This window comes from Lissotriton vulgaris, chromosome 1_2 (genome assembly GCF_964263255.1).
Source record: "Lissotriton vulgaris chromosome 1_2, aLisVul1.2, whole genome shotgun sequence".
Lineage (NCBI taxonomy): Eukaryota > Metazoa > Chordata > Amphibia > Caudata > Salamandridae > Lissotriton > Lissotriton vulgaris.
Genome location: NC_141686.1, coordinates 57,481,034 through 57,496,391, shown reverse-complemented (window position 1 = coordinate 57,496,391; position 15,358 = coordinate 57,481,034). Strand labels below are relative to the sequence as shown.

General features: G+C 41.4%; 1 protein-coding gene across 1 annotated transcript in view; it reads right to left on the bottom strand.

The window, feature by feature from the left end:
- Positions 1 to 4,675: 4,675 nt before the first annotated feature.
- The window catches only part of LOC147733911 (potassium voltage-gated channel subfamily KQT member 1-like), a 911,116-nt gene continuing 900,433 nt past the window's right edge, over positions 4,676 to 15,358 (bottom strand). The window contains exon 9 of the mRNA XM_086952463.1: positions 4,676 to 4,900. Coding sequence (XP_086808589.1) covers positions 4,676 to 4,900 — 225 coding nt within the window. The remainder of the gene's footprint in view (positions 4,901 to 15,358) is intronic.

Genomic DNA, 15,358 nt, shown 5'->3' with positions numbered 1-15,358 from the left:
TGGAGTGCACTGCTACCTCAGTTAAATGAGATGTTAGGGGTTGAAGGCTGTTCTGACATCTTGGAAATCCACTTGTGGGAGAACGACTTGGTGAGAGAGAAGGGGCTAGCACTAATAAAGGCATATTTGAGGGGTATTGAATGGTGGTGGGCGGTGCACATTTATTGTGGACAGAGGTGATCCCCACGGAAATGTGGAGGGGGCCAGAGAGACCAGCCACCATTGACAAGGTGAGGAGGAAGCTGAACAGAGAAATTTGCAAATTTTGTAAAGTCTAGGGAATAGGACAAGTCTTCCACAAAGAGTTGAGGTATGACGGGAACAATTGTTTAGGGAGGACGGAACACACCTTTCAGTTTTAGTGATGGATCTGTAATTGACGCAATTGTGAGTGGCTTTAGGAATTAGGCTAAGAGGTGTTATGTAGTTGAAGTCTTGTCTTCAGCATCAATGGGGGATGGGGTGTTGCCCTGGTTCATTGGTATTGGGGTAGCAGAAAAACTCTAAGTGGAGTTTTTCTGGGTGGCGGTTTGTCAAAAGGTGTTCATGGATTTAATCATTTTTATTGTTGCTGGGGTGGGTCAGGCAGTTTGAAAGGGAGCCGGAAGTAGGGAGACGTCTGCAGAAGGCAGGAAGTTAAAGGTACGTTAGTTCAGGATGTAGAGTTATCAGTGACACACAATTGAGTTTGGGGTAATTGGAGGGGACAATTAGGGAGGGTAGGACAAGTGTTAGGCATTGAATTGATGTATAGTGAGGTTTGTAGTTTTGTACAGCTCCTGCCAGGGTTTATATGAATTGTGATGTGCACATATCTCATTAAAGAGGCATTTTCCACACATACAATGTGTCAATGGTCTGTGCTGTTCCCTATTGCCCAATCCATTGCACTGGATAATCACAGGCTATCCTGCCTGTTAGGTTCATCTCGTTCACCCTAGGAGCCTGCCGGCCGTGGGGATGGCAAATTTTGCTCCAGCTCTTGCTGCAGAGCTCCTCTTTACACAGGAATTTACTCTGCAACCAGGATATCTTCCTCTCACAGGATGGGTAAATACTTTTTCAGATAGTCCTGTGAAATATTAAACGGATATTAGTTTTGGTGCCGGAGTCTGTCCCATCTTGCGCGGTACTCTCCCATGCTCCCAAGAGCTCAGAGCACTTTGTTTATATTCAAAAAGTTGTCTTCATTTGAATTAGTGCCATTCCTAAATCAAGGACTGTCTGAAGCTGCAGAAAAGATCGGTAAGCCACCTCTACAACATATGTCCCACTTTCACCCCACCAGGTATCCATCTGACTTGGAGGTCACATGGGTCAATGGGCCAGTGCTGCTGTTGTTTTCTTGCTTCATGCTCTTGGTACAGAAAAAAACTGTCCTCTCCTCTGGAGATGTCTTGATGGATTGAACCTTGATTTTATTAACTCTACCAGACACAAAAGAAAACACAATTTCAGTATCCTATCACACCCTACATAAGGAATTTTTGTAAATACTAAATCTGCTTAGGCCAGGAACGGAAACTAAAGGGAGCAATAGAATTGGTGCCAGTGGGCACTTTTAGCAAATACGCGACTGGAGGGGGACGTTTACAGTGCATGATTTGCCATAACATTGTATTTAAGTTATCCCAAGTGGTATTCATCAGTGCCCATGCCCCTTTCTCTAACCAGCTGCTCCCATCTAAAGTACTTAAATAAAGATTTCCATTTTGCACTTTTCTAGTGTTCTCTCACACACTTTGCTCTGTTAATTAAACTGTTGTATTTTCTGCATATTAGATTCAATAATACAGGTTTATTGTTATTTCTAAAAGCATTGTCTGGATACCACAACTGCATTTGATGTATTCTCTTTTTACCATTGTCATTTCACGCAGCTGAAGAGAGTCCTTCCAGAAGGGCAAACACATTGGGCCTGATTCCCACAAAAAAAACATTGAATTATGGACGTATATTGACACCTCAGCTTGAATGTACCTTCATGTGTTTTTTTAATCAATTCTAAAACTTCCCAAGAGGCTCACCTGGAAATCAGTACCACGCATAAATGTCTTGGCAAACTACTTTGAATGTCAAGTGACATCTCTTGCGGGATCGCAGTCCGCATGTGCAGAAATCTACACAGCATACATATCAATACAGGTGATTGCAGTCTGCTGTGCAAATGCACATTAGTACTCATGGGGAAAATATTTTCCTATGTAGAAAGCCCTTCATCTACATTCCTACTAAATATGGGGATGATCCATTCCCCAATGCAATCTCGAAGGGGAGTTACTCCAGAGATTTGTTAGCATACATTTCTAACCCTTTCCAGGGTAAGAAGGGGTTGAATTTCAGTTTGTGAATGGCCACTAAAGTACATTTGTGGATGTTCACAAAGGTATATGACAAACAATGCTTTGTACCACCCAATTCTCCCCCTGATGTGGGATTTATTATTGCAGACTACTATGCAGTCATGGCAGAGAGGTCCATAGTAGTAAATCTATTTACACCTATCAGGAATCAGTGGCGTAACAATACCATGGGGGCACCCTCTGCAAAATACGATAAGGGGGCCCCCAACGTACGCCAACCAGTCTTGTCCCCAATAGCCTACCTTTGCTATGCTTCACAGAGGCTGGTTTAATGGGGAAAAACAGCCAGTAATTACCGGGACAAGGTCATTTCGGTATATGTTATTCCCCATCACAGAAGAAACCCAGAATGGATGGTATGTATTTCCCAGTGTTTTTGGAATTTGTTGAGTGCAATAAATACCAAATGCGCCTCTGGGGCACTCGCAATCAAGGCCTATGTGCTGTATTTCCCTTTCTCCTCTTCCAAGTCTTCTTTTTCTACTCTTTTTTCCACCTTTCTCTTTATTTTATCTCTTTTCAGGCACGGCTCCTCCGTAATAGCGGAGGACCGTTGCCCCACTGTCAGCAGATGAAACATAAAATTATAATAGAACAATGGTATTATCATTTTATTTATCTCTGCCTGAGCAGCCTGTCTGAACCATCGAGTCTAGGGAGATGCGGGCCATGGCAGGGAAGAGGAGTGGTGGGCACTTATAAGTGCGCATGTCTGTTGGGCCAGTTTTCTCGGTCCGGCCAAACAGACATACGCACTTATAATTCTCCATCCTAGTTGTGTTGCACAGCCAGGTTGAAAAAAAGCTACAGGCTCCCTATGCCTGAATGAGCATCAGACCAGCCCGCTCAGGCCAATCCAAATGCTTCTCTCATGCTCGGTATAGCATGAGAGCAGCGTCTGGATTGGGTGGGGAGCCTGTGCTGTGGCCCATGGACTGCCAGGAGGAGAACTGGACAGAAGCACCGAGGCGGCCGGCAGCGTCAGCAGGAGGTAAGTCTTTAAAAAAAAATATTATTATTCACCTAGCACTCCTCCCACTGTGCCGTCTCTCCGCTTTTAATTGGCAGCGGCCGCTACTGCCTCTCTTTCTCTATCTTTCTTGCTTTCTCCTGTCTCTGTCTTTCTGTTTTGTGTCTGATATTTAACTGTGTTTTATCTAGTGGCATGTCTGTATGTGGCTCTCCCCTCTTCTTTGCTCACATTCAGCAACTTTTCCCTTGGATTTTCTCTACTGCAACAATAAATCTATAAAAGCTGCAAATGTTTCAGCAAACTGCCAAGCACATCTCAAGGAGAAGAATGTTGGCAGGCGGCAGCAGTTGCTGTTCTTTATTTTTCCAGATGGCACTGGCATTGCATGGGTGCTTGGCGGGTTCTAGTACAAACCTGCACCGCTTGGGCTACCCCTCTGCCACAAATCCTTTGAGAGTTTCTGGCAATCATAAATGAGGTATTTCTAGTCGTAAACAGCCATTTGTATGCCCGAAAATACCTTTGTGAATAGGGATCATTATTTTTCAGTAATTCAGTGCACAAAAGCCAAGAAAAGCAGAAAGCAAACTGATGGTGCTTTGTTTGACAATGCATGTTTGCGAAGACTTATTTGCCAAGCTCCGACACATGATATATAACTTTAGTTCATATTAGTTTTATTATTATTATATTCTCAAATACCTTTTAAGAAGCTGAGTGGAGATTGGTAAATGCGTTGCAAATCAGCTTCTAATACTGTTAGTATGTAGGGTACCTTTACCTGCTTGAGTTAATTTCTGCTTCCAATAATGGGGCAAAGCACAGTTAGACCTATTTAATTGAACAGAAGAAGCTAGTGAGGTTAAGTAGGAGGTGGGGTACAGAAGAGGAGAACTGGCAGAGCAAATTGAATATATGACAGCAAAAATTAGAGCAGTGACTCAAATTGACACTTTAACATAGCGCTGAGACTGTGCACAGACTTTAAAAGAGAAGACCATTGTATGATCATCTGGGACTTTTTGCTCGTTTTAAACCAAATCAAACTACACCGCAGGCATATAGCTGCTCGCTATTTGTGTGGATTTTCATTTTCATCATCTGTCAAACAGCACTGCACCATTTGCACTTTAAAAAAAAAAATCATGTCACCTTGTCTTTTAGTTCATAGGATTACGATATGTGTCATTTGGCCAACATTTGTGCACCTGACTCACTTTTTTCTTTAATGAATTACCTGCTGCACTGCATCGAGTGTGCATGATAACAGTTGGTGTTTGCCATTTGCTTAGTGAATGAATCCCGGGAACAAGTATTGTATGGATGTTTGGCATGACAATCACAGCATGTTTGTGGTTGTTATAACTACTAACATTAGGTTCTCTCCAAGGTTCACATATGTGCTGTTTGCTGGTGATAAGGCTTGAATGCTTACCTGCTTTCTTAGACTGGGACTGGATGGTGCTGGGGGATTTTTGGTACTGTGATCTGGAGACATGATGTAGATCTTCCAGGTTGCTGTAGAGTTATACGATTTGTCTGCAGCATAGCACCGCCAAAGAGTCTGAAAAACAAAGCTGTGTATGAAGGACAGGTGATCACCCCTTCCATCTGCTGCATATTGCCAACACATAAGACTGCCTCTTACAAACACAGCAAAGATTGTATACCACACACAACAATTTCATTTGCCATAATATTTAATTCTAAAAATAACTAAAATGTCCTACTCAGTGTAGATTTTTTTTATTATTAACTCGAATGTGGCAATATGTTTGTAAATTATATTTGGGGCACAATATTTATGTCAGATATTCTAACAATGAAATTCTGGTACTATTCAGCAAAGAAAGATTTAACAAGCCACAGATTATATATGTGTGTTGTTACTTTCAGGGGCGAAGATTGACAGTACCTGTGTTCTTCATACTCTTTAGAATTTATTATAATTGAATAGCAGATTTAAACTAATTGCAGTGTCTTCTGAATATATGATATTCAACTTAGAAAAGACATGACTATTGAGGATTCCATTGGTTGTTAATGTTACTTTCCACGAAGTTGTAAACAATGACTATTTCTTGACCAATCTTAATATTTCCTATTTCAATAAATAAGACAGTGACATAAAAATGGAAAAAAATATTTGCATTATGCAACAAAATGCAACACTTATTGAAACAAAAAGTTAAAGCAATCAAAGTGCACAAAACATAGGTTAAAGTAAAGATTAGACTGAGTTCAAGTCAACATAAATTTAATTTATCACTGAAAAAAATCATATCTATTTATTGCGAGCTTTGTATTGGGCATCATGTCACCTTTTAGTTATTTCAAATCACTTGAGTGGTGATAGTATACAGTTATATGAAGAAAACACGAAAGAGGGAAAGTTGACATTCAATCCAAGGAGCAAGGCTCTTATTTCATGTTCTTCAATCACCATCCTTAATCTTTGAGGAATTCCATTATACAGTCATTTGGCATAGTCCAGTCTTTAGGAGGTTCCTGAATCTGTGGTTGGGTTCGCTTCTCAAGGTGTGTTTGAGGACATTCCGTAGTCGGTCACTCTGGATTCCCTGGAATCAGTTACAGTGTTTTGAACGTTTGAATAATCGTTGATATAACACGTGGGATGGCAATGATTGATAACTTTAGACAGGGATATAGTGAGAAGTTAATTCATTAAATCCTAACTTTAAGACTTTCGGTATTCACAGAAGGCATTTTAGGAGTCCTAAAGTTAGGAGTCCTAAATTTACTACTCCTAAACTGAGAAAAATCGTGAACATGATATATATATATTATTAATATTCACTGAAAAAAACATAGGTTTCAGGGACGTTATAGTTAGACATTACCATTTAAAAAACCATAGAAATTTCCTGAAAACATCGTAGGTTTCAGGGACGTTATAGTAAGTTGGGCATTTCACTCGTACAAAACCAGAGAAATTCGGCCGTTATAGTTAGTTGAGCTAAATATAACTCATGCCCCTGCAATGCACTGCTGATGACGTCACATATTACATGATTCATGACATGGTCAGTGACATCACTGATGACATCACTTATGACATCTCAAATGATATAGGTAAAAGGACGTCAATTCAGACGACACTATTTCAGCTATGTGTCCATATTTCTTCTTATTTAACATTGGCATGGTGAAAAGTAGACATTTTTCTCAATGTTGTATGTATGTCATTAATTGACAACATTTGTGTCTAATGGCAGGCGTCAATGATTCTGCATAAATCAGGGAAAATGGATGGAGTCAGGGCCTACCTAAAATAGAGTAGTCCTTAGGTGCTTTATGTTAGGGATAGTTGAAGCCAGAATTCCCCAGTTAGTCATTTTGACTGATTGCATTTTATTCCAATCCTTCATATCTAGCAGTTCAATGCCAAAGAGCAGCATGTAGACTATCTTTACCTAGTATGTTTCCCATAACATTTCTATTGATTTAAAACACCTACTTGCACCTGTCTTTCTTAGGATCCCCTGCTGACTCTTTACCATGACCAATATCAGAATCCAAATGATGTAGAAAAGACAGAGCATTAGAAAAAAAAACACTCCTAAGTAACAGTCTTTTGACAATTTGTAATGGCTGCTGGTCCAAGCTCAAAATATGTTCTGTTTTACCAGCCTTCATCTAAATATATATGTAATAATCCTTAGGTTGTTTGATTAACAACATTGTCTAATTGTATTGAAAGCATGCTGCATACCAATAGGAGTAAGATCAAGCAAAACATGTGTCAGCTGTACAATATAAACTCTGTATTTTGTGTTTAGTAATTTTAGGAGAAAAATCTTCCCTGTTCTAATACTTCGTATGGATCAGAAAAAGTAAATGATAGGTAGAAGCGGAGACATATGCCACCCCTGTCAAAGTCTATTATATGTCACTATTTTTTAAGCTGTGTTCCATTCCCCCAGAGGTTGAGCATTGTGAGTGCCACCGGTATGCCCTCTGTTCATGATCCGGCAGATGTCATTGGTGACAGTGATGAAGGAGGTCTTGGTTCTGTGATTAGGCCTGAAATAGGGACTGGGTGGGGTTGAGGAGGTGGCTGTTGTTGATGTGGTTGGCAAATCATTTGTTGGCTAGCTTTTCCAGGACTTTAGCTGGGTAGGGAAGCAAGGACATTTGTCAGTAGTTTGTCAGAGTCTTTGGGTCTGCTGACCATTTCTTCAGAAGGTGCAGTATGGTGGCTTGTTTCTGGCATCCAGGACGGTGGCTTTGGTGAGGGAGTTAAGTATTGAGGTGAGTGCGGCACAGATGGGTTCAAGTCCTTTGGTGAAGATGCAGCATGGGCATGGATATGATGGGGCTCCTTAGTGAATGGATAGCATGGTTGATGAGATTTCTGCTGTAGGTATGGTGGGCCACCAGGTAATTGCCATTTCCAGGATGCTTATCTCATCATGTCGGAAGCCGGTGGGGTTGGTTGGGTCCAGGTGGGGTGCAACGTTGTTGTAAATTTTTTGTTGCTGAAGTAGTGGGAGACTTGGGAGAGAAGGTCCTGTTATGGGGCAACGGTAATAGAGCTGGTGGAGCACAAGGAGGAGTCCTTAAATATGGCAAACATTTCTTTATTTAGTTAGTGATGATCCTTTGGTGGATCTGAATTCCTGATGATGGAACTAGAGGGCTGATTTGCAGGCTATTTCGTCATTTTCATCATGAGTTGCTTGCAATGGCATTTGGTGAGTGTTGGTTCTTTGTTACAGTTGAAATACGTGGTCCAGAGATGTATATTAGGATCACAGCTTGATTCTTCAGATCGGATCCAAGTCATGTCTAATGCTATGCACTACCAGGAGCAGCCTCCTTGCCGCTCAGCCCTTCCACACCAACTGATTCCTTTTCCACTCAAACACTCTCAACATTCTGATGACATCACATAGACTGAGCAGCAAAGCAAAGGGCATTAACAGAGAGGATGCATTAATCACTTACTAGATTATAACACATCACCCCTCATCAGAATTGTAAAAATACAAGCATGCAAGATCATTGTACATACATGCAATATGACTAGTTATAAATAAAAGGTGGACATACACACATACAGAAAGTCAACGAGCTTCAAGAATAACACAAAGCTTCAAGACATAACACTCTAAGGGTAATTTTGCAACCCCTAACCACAGGGTGATACAAATACCTCAACCAAAAACAAGAGTAAATCCAGAGAAGCTAAAAAGCATTCTCTTCTTCCCAAACAAGGGTAAATCCAGAGAAGCTAAAGAGCATTCTCATCTTCCCAAAAACAAGGGTAAATTCAGAGAAGCTAAAGAGCATTCTCATCTTCCCAAAACAAGGGTAAATCAAGAGAAACTAAAAAGGAAGGAGTCTTCTCATGTGTGCACCCGTAACGCACAGTCCAACCACCTCTCACGAGGCAACAACCACTCACAGGGTACATCCAATACAAATAAGTCAGAGATGCTACACAAAAGGAAGACCTCTCATGTGCGCACCCGTAACGCACAGTTCAACACCTCACGCGTGGTAACAACCAAACAGAGGGTATAACCAAAATACGTAAGTCAGAGAAGCTTCATGAGAAGGAGTTTTCTCATGTGCGCATTCGTAACGCACAGTCCAAGCACCTCACATGAGGCAAAACGAACTCAAAGGCGTACACTAACATGACCAGGGACACTACACTCTCTCTCCCTCTATTCATGCAGATGCAAAACAAGGACACTACACTCTCTCACCCCCTCTCATACAAATACTGAATCAGGTACCAGTAAATGGTACAATCATCGCACAAGAAGCACACATGAAATTGAACTTTAAGGAATGACACAATTAAAGCATTTGAGCACAAACTACAACATTATGAAAGATGCTATGTCCCAAGAAAACAAGAAGCTAAAATAAATGAAGTAGTCACCATGGTCATCCTTAAACTTGGAAATGGAGGAAACAGTACCTTGCGGACAGATTAAAACTTGCAACGCCAATACAGGGGAGGTCAAGAAGAAAAATGTAGCTACCGTATAAATTTCAACATGAAGAATAAAGGCATGTAAAGACACGACTGGAATGACCAAAAGCAACTTCCTCAGCTTTAATATGAACATCAAGGTTGGCAAAATATTAGCATTTTCTTCTTTATTCATGCTGGCTCACCATATATCCTCGAAGTAGTTCGTTCTCCAAGGTGTAAGGCCGAAGACAACCAGAACTCAAAAACGCTTGGTAGGAAGAAACGTGGTTGGCAGCACGCATCACAAACGAAAGCAAACATGCCAATCACAAGATGGCGGCACGTTGGCGTGATGGCGTGCCGGGTTGCTCTCGGCACATTGCTGCATGCAGGCATTTCTTGGCGGCAATGAGAAATGTAGAAGGGAGGATGTCATGAGGAATTCCTCTGATACCACGTGCAGCACCACAACAATCAACTTTCAAATCGGTAAGGCTCACGCTGGCACCAACGAATGCTGCTAGGAGATGACTTTTTTTTAAATAGCACCGTAATAAAATGTTCAATAAAATGTACCTCGACAGTAGATTGCTGAAAACAGTTTAAGGAGTCCCACATCACAATGAAAACACTGCAGAAGATTCCTCAAGCGTGCACAAAACTAAATGTAAACTTCGGAGCAGGTCTTCTCTACAACAAACAATTGAAGGTTGAGGGCAGGCATCAGGGTTAGATCTGGCACTGGGTGTAGCCAGCAGCAGGAACAGCGGGCACTCTAACAACGGTACCTTGGCAAAGTCAGTCACCAGTATGCAGGAGGTAACACCGCAGCTCCCCTCACTACACTCTTCATACCTCAGCACATTATCTGTAGCAGACAGGAACTGTCAGACAGCAGGCTGGCAGAACTAGACGTAGGAAACAGATAAGCAGGCAAGAACTGGCAATCAAGAGGGAGACAGCAAACAAGTAGGTAGGAGCAGGTCGCTACTCTGGGACTGTCCCAAGGAGCAGGAGGGCACACTTCCTCCAAGACAGGCAGGCAGTGGACAGCAGGCAGGCAGGTAGGAACCTGCACATTTGTTCACTGGTAAATCTTTCCCAAAAATGCAATGAGCAGCAGGACCCAAAACAAATCCAAATGTACAGTACACTCTAATAGAAAGCAAATAATGTCCAGGTCACGATGATGTTCTCTGTCAACATGTTACAGGACAGGAACAGTTCAGCAAAGACAGGCAGGCTTTAAGACAACGAAGGAAAGTCTAAGACAAACTGGCACTTACTGGTTGGGGCGACTGATGAAATGGTCACTGGTGGGGCATTAGGGGTGCCAGGTTTGTTCAAATCCACAGGTTGTAGTCTCTTCAGTTTTCAAAGTACAATCTCCTTTAAAGTAGCACACAGGTTCTTTAAATCGTCGCCAGTGTTACATTCAAATGAAAAATACGTGGTCCAGAGATTTATTCTTCTGATAGGATCCAAGCCTCCTTGCCACTCAGCCCTTCCCCACTAACTGATTCCTTCTTCAACTCAAACACTCTCAACATTCTGATGCCATCACATAGACTGAGCAGCAAGGCAAAGGCAACAACAGAGAGGATGCATTAACTTTCGTGTACCAGTTCGCTTGTGGTGTTGCCCTTTGGGTGGTGATTGTTTTGAGCAGGGTCTGGCAGTCTGCGCAGGAGGTAACCCAGGCATTAAAGTCGATGATTAATAGTGAGAGGTCGGCATGCTGCAGCTGGTTATGTGATTAGCGCTCAGTGGCCAATGTTTCTTTGGGAATCCTGGTCCAGGTGCATTGGGTGGCTTTGGGAAGTGAGGGTCTGTGTTGATAGGGGATGAACATGTTAAAGCACACAAGGGATTGGTTGGTCCAGGTGAACAGAGCTGAGTTTGCCCACCATGAAGTTGGTAAAGATTGGATTGAGCAGGTGTGGGTGGGTCCATCATTCATTGAGTGAGTCTAAGACTGTTCAGGTCCTCCAATAATTTGTTTGGAACTTGTTATTTTGAATCCCTCAATTAGATTTCTCAGTTTTATGCTCATTTATCAACTAGTTCTGCTCCATCCCACTTTTTTATTTTTACCCTTTGTCGATTCCTCTCCTGGTTACTCCTTCTTGGGGTTATTCTTTGGTCTTTTTCCTTCCTTTACAGAACATTTTCCCACTCAACAATTGCTTTGACTGGAGTTCTCCATCAGTATCCTGGTTGGTGAGTAGAATTGTCTCTGCCACCCTCACCTTTGTGAGATGAGCTGTTACCTATGTAGCAATTTTCCACTGTTTGATATATTTGAGCTAGCACTAAAAAACACTTGTGTGTGTAGCCTGCTGCATACTTCTTAACAGGACTCCTCTGTTTTTCTTCTTTATCCCCTTTTCTCTCTAATGTAACTTAAATATGTATATCACCAAACAACATATGTAGAGTTAATTATTTTAAATCTATGCTCACTATATATACACACCTGCTCAATAATATGTCATTCAATATTCTTACCAAAATATTATGATAGGATGTATAATAATAGCTAAAAAAACAAAGGTAAAAGTGACGTTACAGTTAGGAATTGTAATAATATGTTACTTTGCATTAAAAAAGACCTTAGAAATTGAAATTCACCAAAACAAACAAAGGTTAATGGGTCTTTACAGTTAGATGAACAAGTCAGTTAAATATAACATTTTAAACTAACAAAACCACTGAAATGCAGAAGTTATAATTATCTAAAGTAACTATAACTCACACCCTCACCATGTACTGCTAATTACCTCCCATATTACCACACTCATGACATGTTCTATGACATCATTGATTACATAACTGCAACATCTGAAATTGCATAATTGATCAAACACTGTGCATGGTGGGGGTGCAAGTTATAGTTACTTTAGCGCACAAGTTACGGTTACTAGAAATCACTAACTGCTGAATTTCAGTCAGTTTGTTCATTTAAATTGTATGTTTTAACTGGTATTTTTCACCTAACTATAACGTCGCTTTAACCTTTCTTTTTTTCACTCAATATCAACGTTGCTTTTTGTTTTAATACAAAGTATCATAGTTTTAAAATTCCTAACTATAATGCCACTTTTTCCTTTGGGGTTTTTTCAGTCAATAGTGTTTTGATGAACATATATTTAACAAATACAGCAGTTAAGTCTCCTTGGAGCGTCTTATTCACAAAAATAAAAAAATTCTAAATAGATGAATATCCATAGTTCTGTGATTCTCTTTTCAACAGTGTAAGTGAATATCAGGGAAGGAAACATGTGAGAGAACTAGCAGAATATTTGTACATATCAATTTACAAAGAAAATAATGAGATATTTCAAATGTTACCAGCTGAAATATAGCAGTGAGCTGCGGCTTAGACCAAACAGGATTCAATTTACAGGGACTACATTCGAATGATGGAAAAATTTGCCAAAACCTTACTTAAGTCAGCAAGATATATGCTTGTCCATCTCTCGCAGAGTGCAAGGAAATGCAGTAGAATAGATTTTTTTTTTAAAAACCTCTACCGAAGAAATTAAACAGTCAACTGGATGATGGACATTTATAAACATGATGTACCGTTGTTTTTACAGGGAGCAGGGAACATTACACATATCCTATTCTTCTCGATATAAATATTTTGCTCTATGGCATTCAGTCTGAGTTTAGGGACAGCCACAACTTGATGTCTTGGACTCTCAAAGATCTATCTAAATATTTCAGGTAATCACACATTCATTAATTAGGGAGTCATGTAGTCATTGATTGACAGCTCTTGACTGGCACATAGTGACGACTCTGCTTCTAAAGATATCTAGGTCATTTACCCATAGGCATTGTGCAAAATGCAGAGGACTTTTAACTTGATCCTTTCATCCAATATGGCCCATTGGAGTGCATTTACAAGCTGGTTTTCCTGTAGTCCTGCTTTCAAATGATAATGCACATTCAGACCATCTGCTTCTGTAGTCTTTACAATCTGTTAAATTGTTTCATAGCCTAGTGCAAATAATGTTACATTGGTCACGCAATGATAATTTAACACACTGGTCTTTCTTGAGGAGACAAATTAATATCCAAACAATGGAAAGCTGCAAATTAACTCAAGCATGTGATCCTCTGGAATCAGAATCCAGGTATTTGCTGCACTCATGGAGATGAAGGTCGCAATCTGGTTGAACATTTGCTCTTGGCATAAAGTGATAATGGCATTGTTCCGTGGTGGTAGTGAGTTTGGATGTCATTATAATACATTCAGAGGTTCATCTGCTACAGTTCTAGAATTGGCACTAGGTAGGATGCATAGAATTTAAACAGCAAGCTGGCAAGAGTGCTTACCCTTAAGGTAAGATGCACTGAGTGTAAAAGTGCTCTCCTGATCTAATCCTTACATGTTGGAAACAGTTGCAGGGAAAGGAGTGAGTTCAGTCCACTGCAGATCCTTACCCACCCATCCAATCTCTGACCCTTTCCAATCCTTTGCTGAGGTCCAATGTGTCTTTCGAAGCTGAGAGGTCATGGAGACACGGGGATATGCTCTTGTCATCTTCCAATAACTGTAGGAGGGTTTGATTGATGGTGGCCATGGAAGAATCAGTGCCTTCAAGTGGCAGAGGCCAGATATGAGATCATGAAGAAACACATTTGGTTCCACAAATGTTGTGATAAGGGAAGGGAGTCCAGAGTTCAATTATCAAATTGTTAAGATCTTCATGTCTTTAGATGATTGCCTCCTGATAACAGAGTGCTTCATAGAGGTGTAGATGACTTTGCTCTGTGATGTGGCCTTAATACTGGTTGTAATGTCTGTTACGGTGTGGTAATTAATATGTTGAGCTTTGAAGCCAGAAAAGCTGCAGAGGGTGAAACCACCTTAGAGAAAAAAATCACATACATGCACGTATTTGTGTACAGTACTCTGTAGCTGCAAATTTTCAGTGACCAGCCATAAGTGTACAGACCTTAGTGTAGATGAGTTGTGCTTGTGATACATTAGGAACAATTTGAACCAGGTTACGTTGTTCTGTATCATTAACTTCGGAATGTCAAGTCAAGTCAAGTCAGAGAATTTATATAGCGCACTACATACCCAGAGGGTCTCAAGGCGCTAAGGAAGGGGAGGAGGATTACTTGTCAAATATCCACGTTTTAAGTTGCTTTCTGAATGCTAGGTGGTTCTGGGTAAGGCGAAGGTAAGTGGGGAGTGAGTTCCAAGTTTTAGCAGCCAGGTATGAGAAGGATCTGCCTCCCATGGTGGTCTTGTTGATGCGAGGTACAGTGGCGAGGGCTTGGCTGGAAGAACGTAGTTGGTGGGAGGGGGTGTAGAAGGACAGTCGTGAGTTGAGGCATTCTGGTCCGATGTCGTAGAGTGATTTGTGTGCGTGGGTTAGCAGTCGGAAAGTGATTCTCTTGTTGACGGGTAGCCAGTGGAGGTCTTTCAGGTGACCAGAGATGTGTTCGTTGCGTGGGATGTCTAATATGATTCTGGCTGAGGCGTTTTGGATTCGTTGGAGTTTCTTCTGGAGTTTAGCGGTAGTACCTGCGTAGAGGGTGTTTCCGTAATCCAGTCGGCTCGTGACCAGAGCATGGGTGACTGTTTTCCTGGTTTCGGTGGGGATCCAGCGAAATGTTTTTTTGAGCATGCGAAGAATGTTGAAGCAGGATGAGGATACGGCGCTGACTTGTCTGTTCATTGAAAGTGAAGAATCCAGGATAACGCCTAGGTTCCGTGCGTGGTCTGTCGGGATGGGTGCTTTTCCAAGGGCTCCCGGCCACCAGGATTCGTCCCATGCAGAGGGGGATGTACCTAGGATGAGGACTTCGGTTTTATCTGAGTTCAGTTTCAGACGGCTGTGTTTCATCCATTCAGCAACTTCTTTCATTCCTTCGTGTAGGTTAGTTTTGGCGGTGCTGGGGTCCTTGGTGAGAGAAAGGATTAGTTGAGTGTCATCCGCGTAAGAGATGATGTTGAGGTTGTGTTGGCGGGCGATGGCCGCGAGGGGGCTCATGTATACGTTGAAGAGGGTGGGGCTGAGTGAGGATCCTTGTGGTACGCCACAGATGACT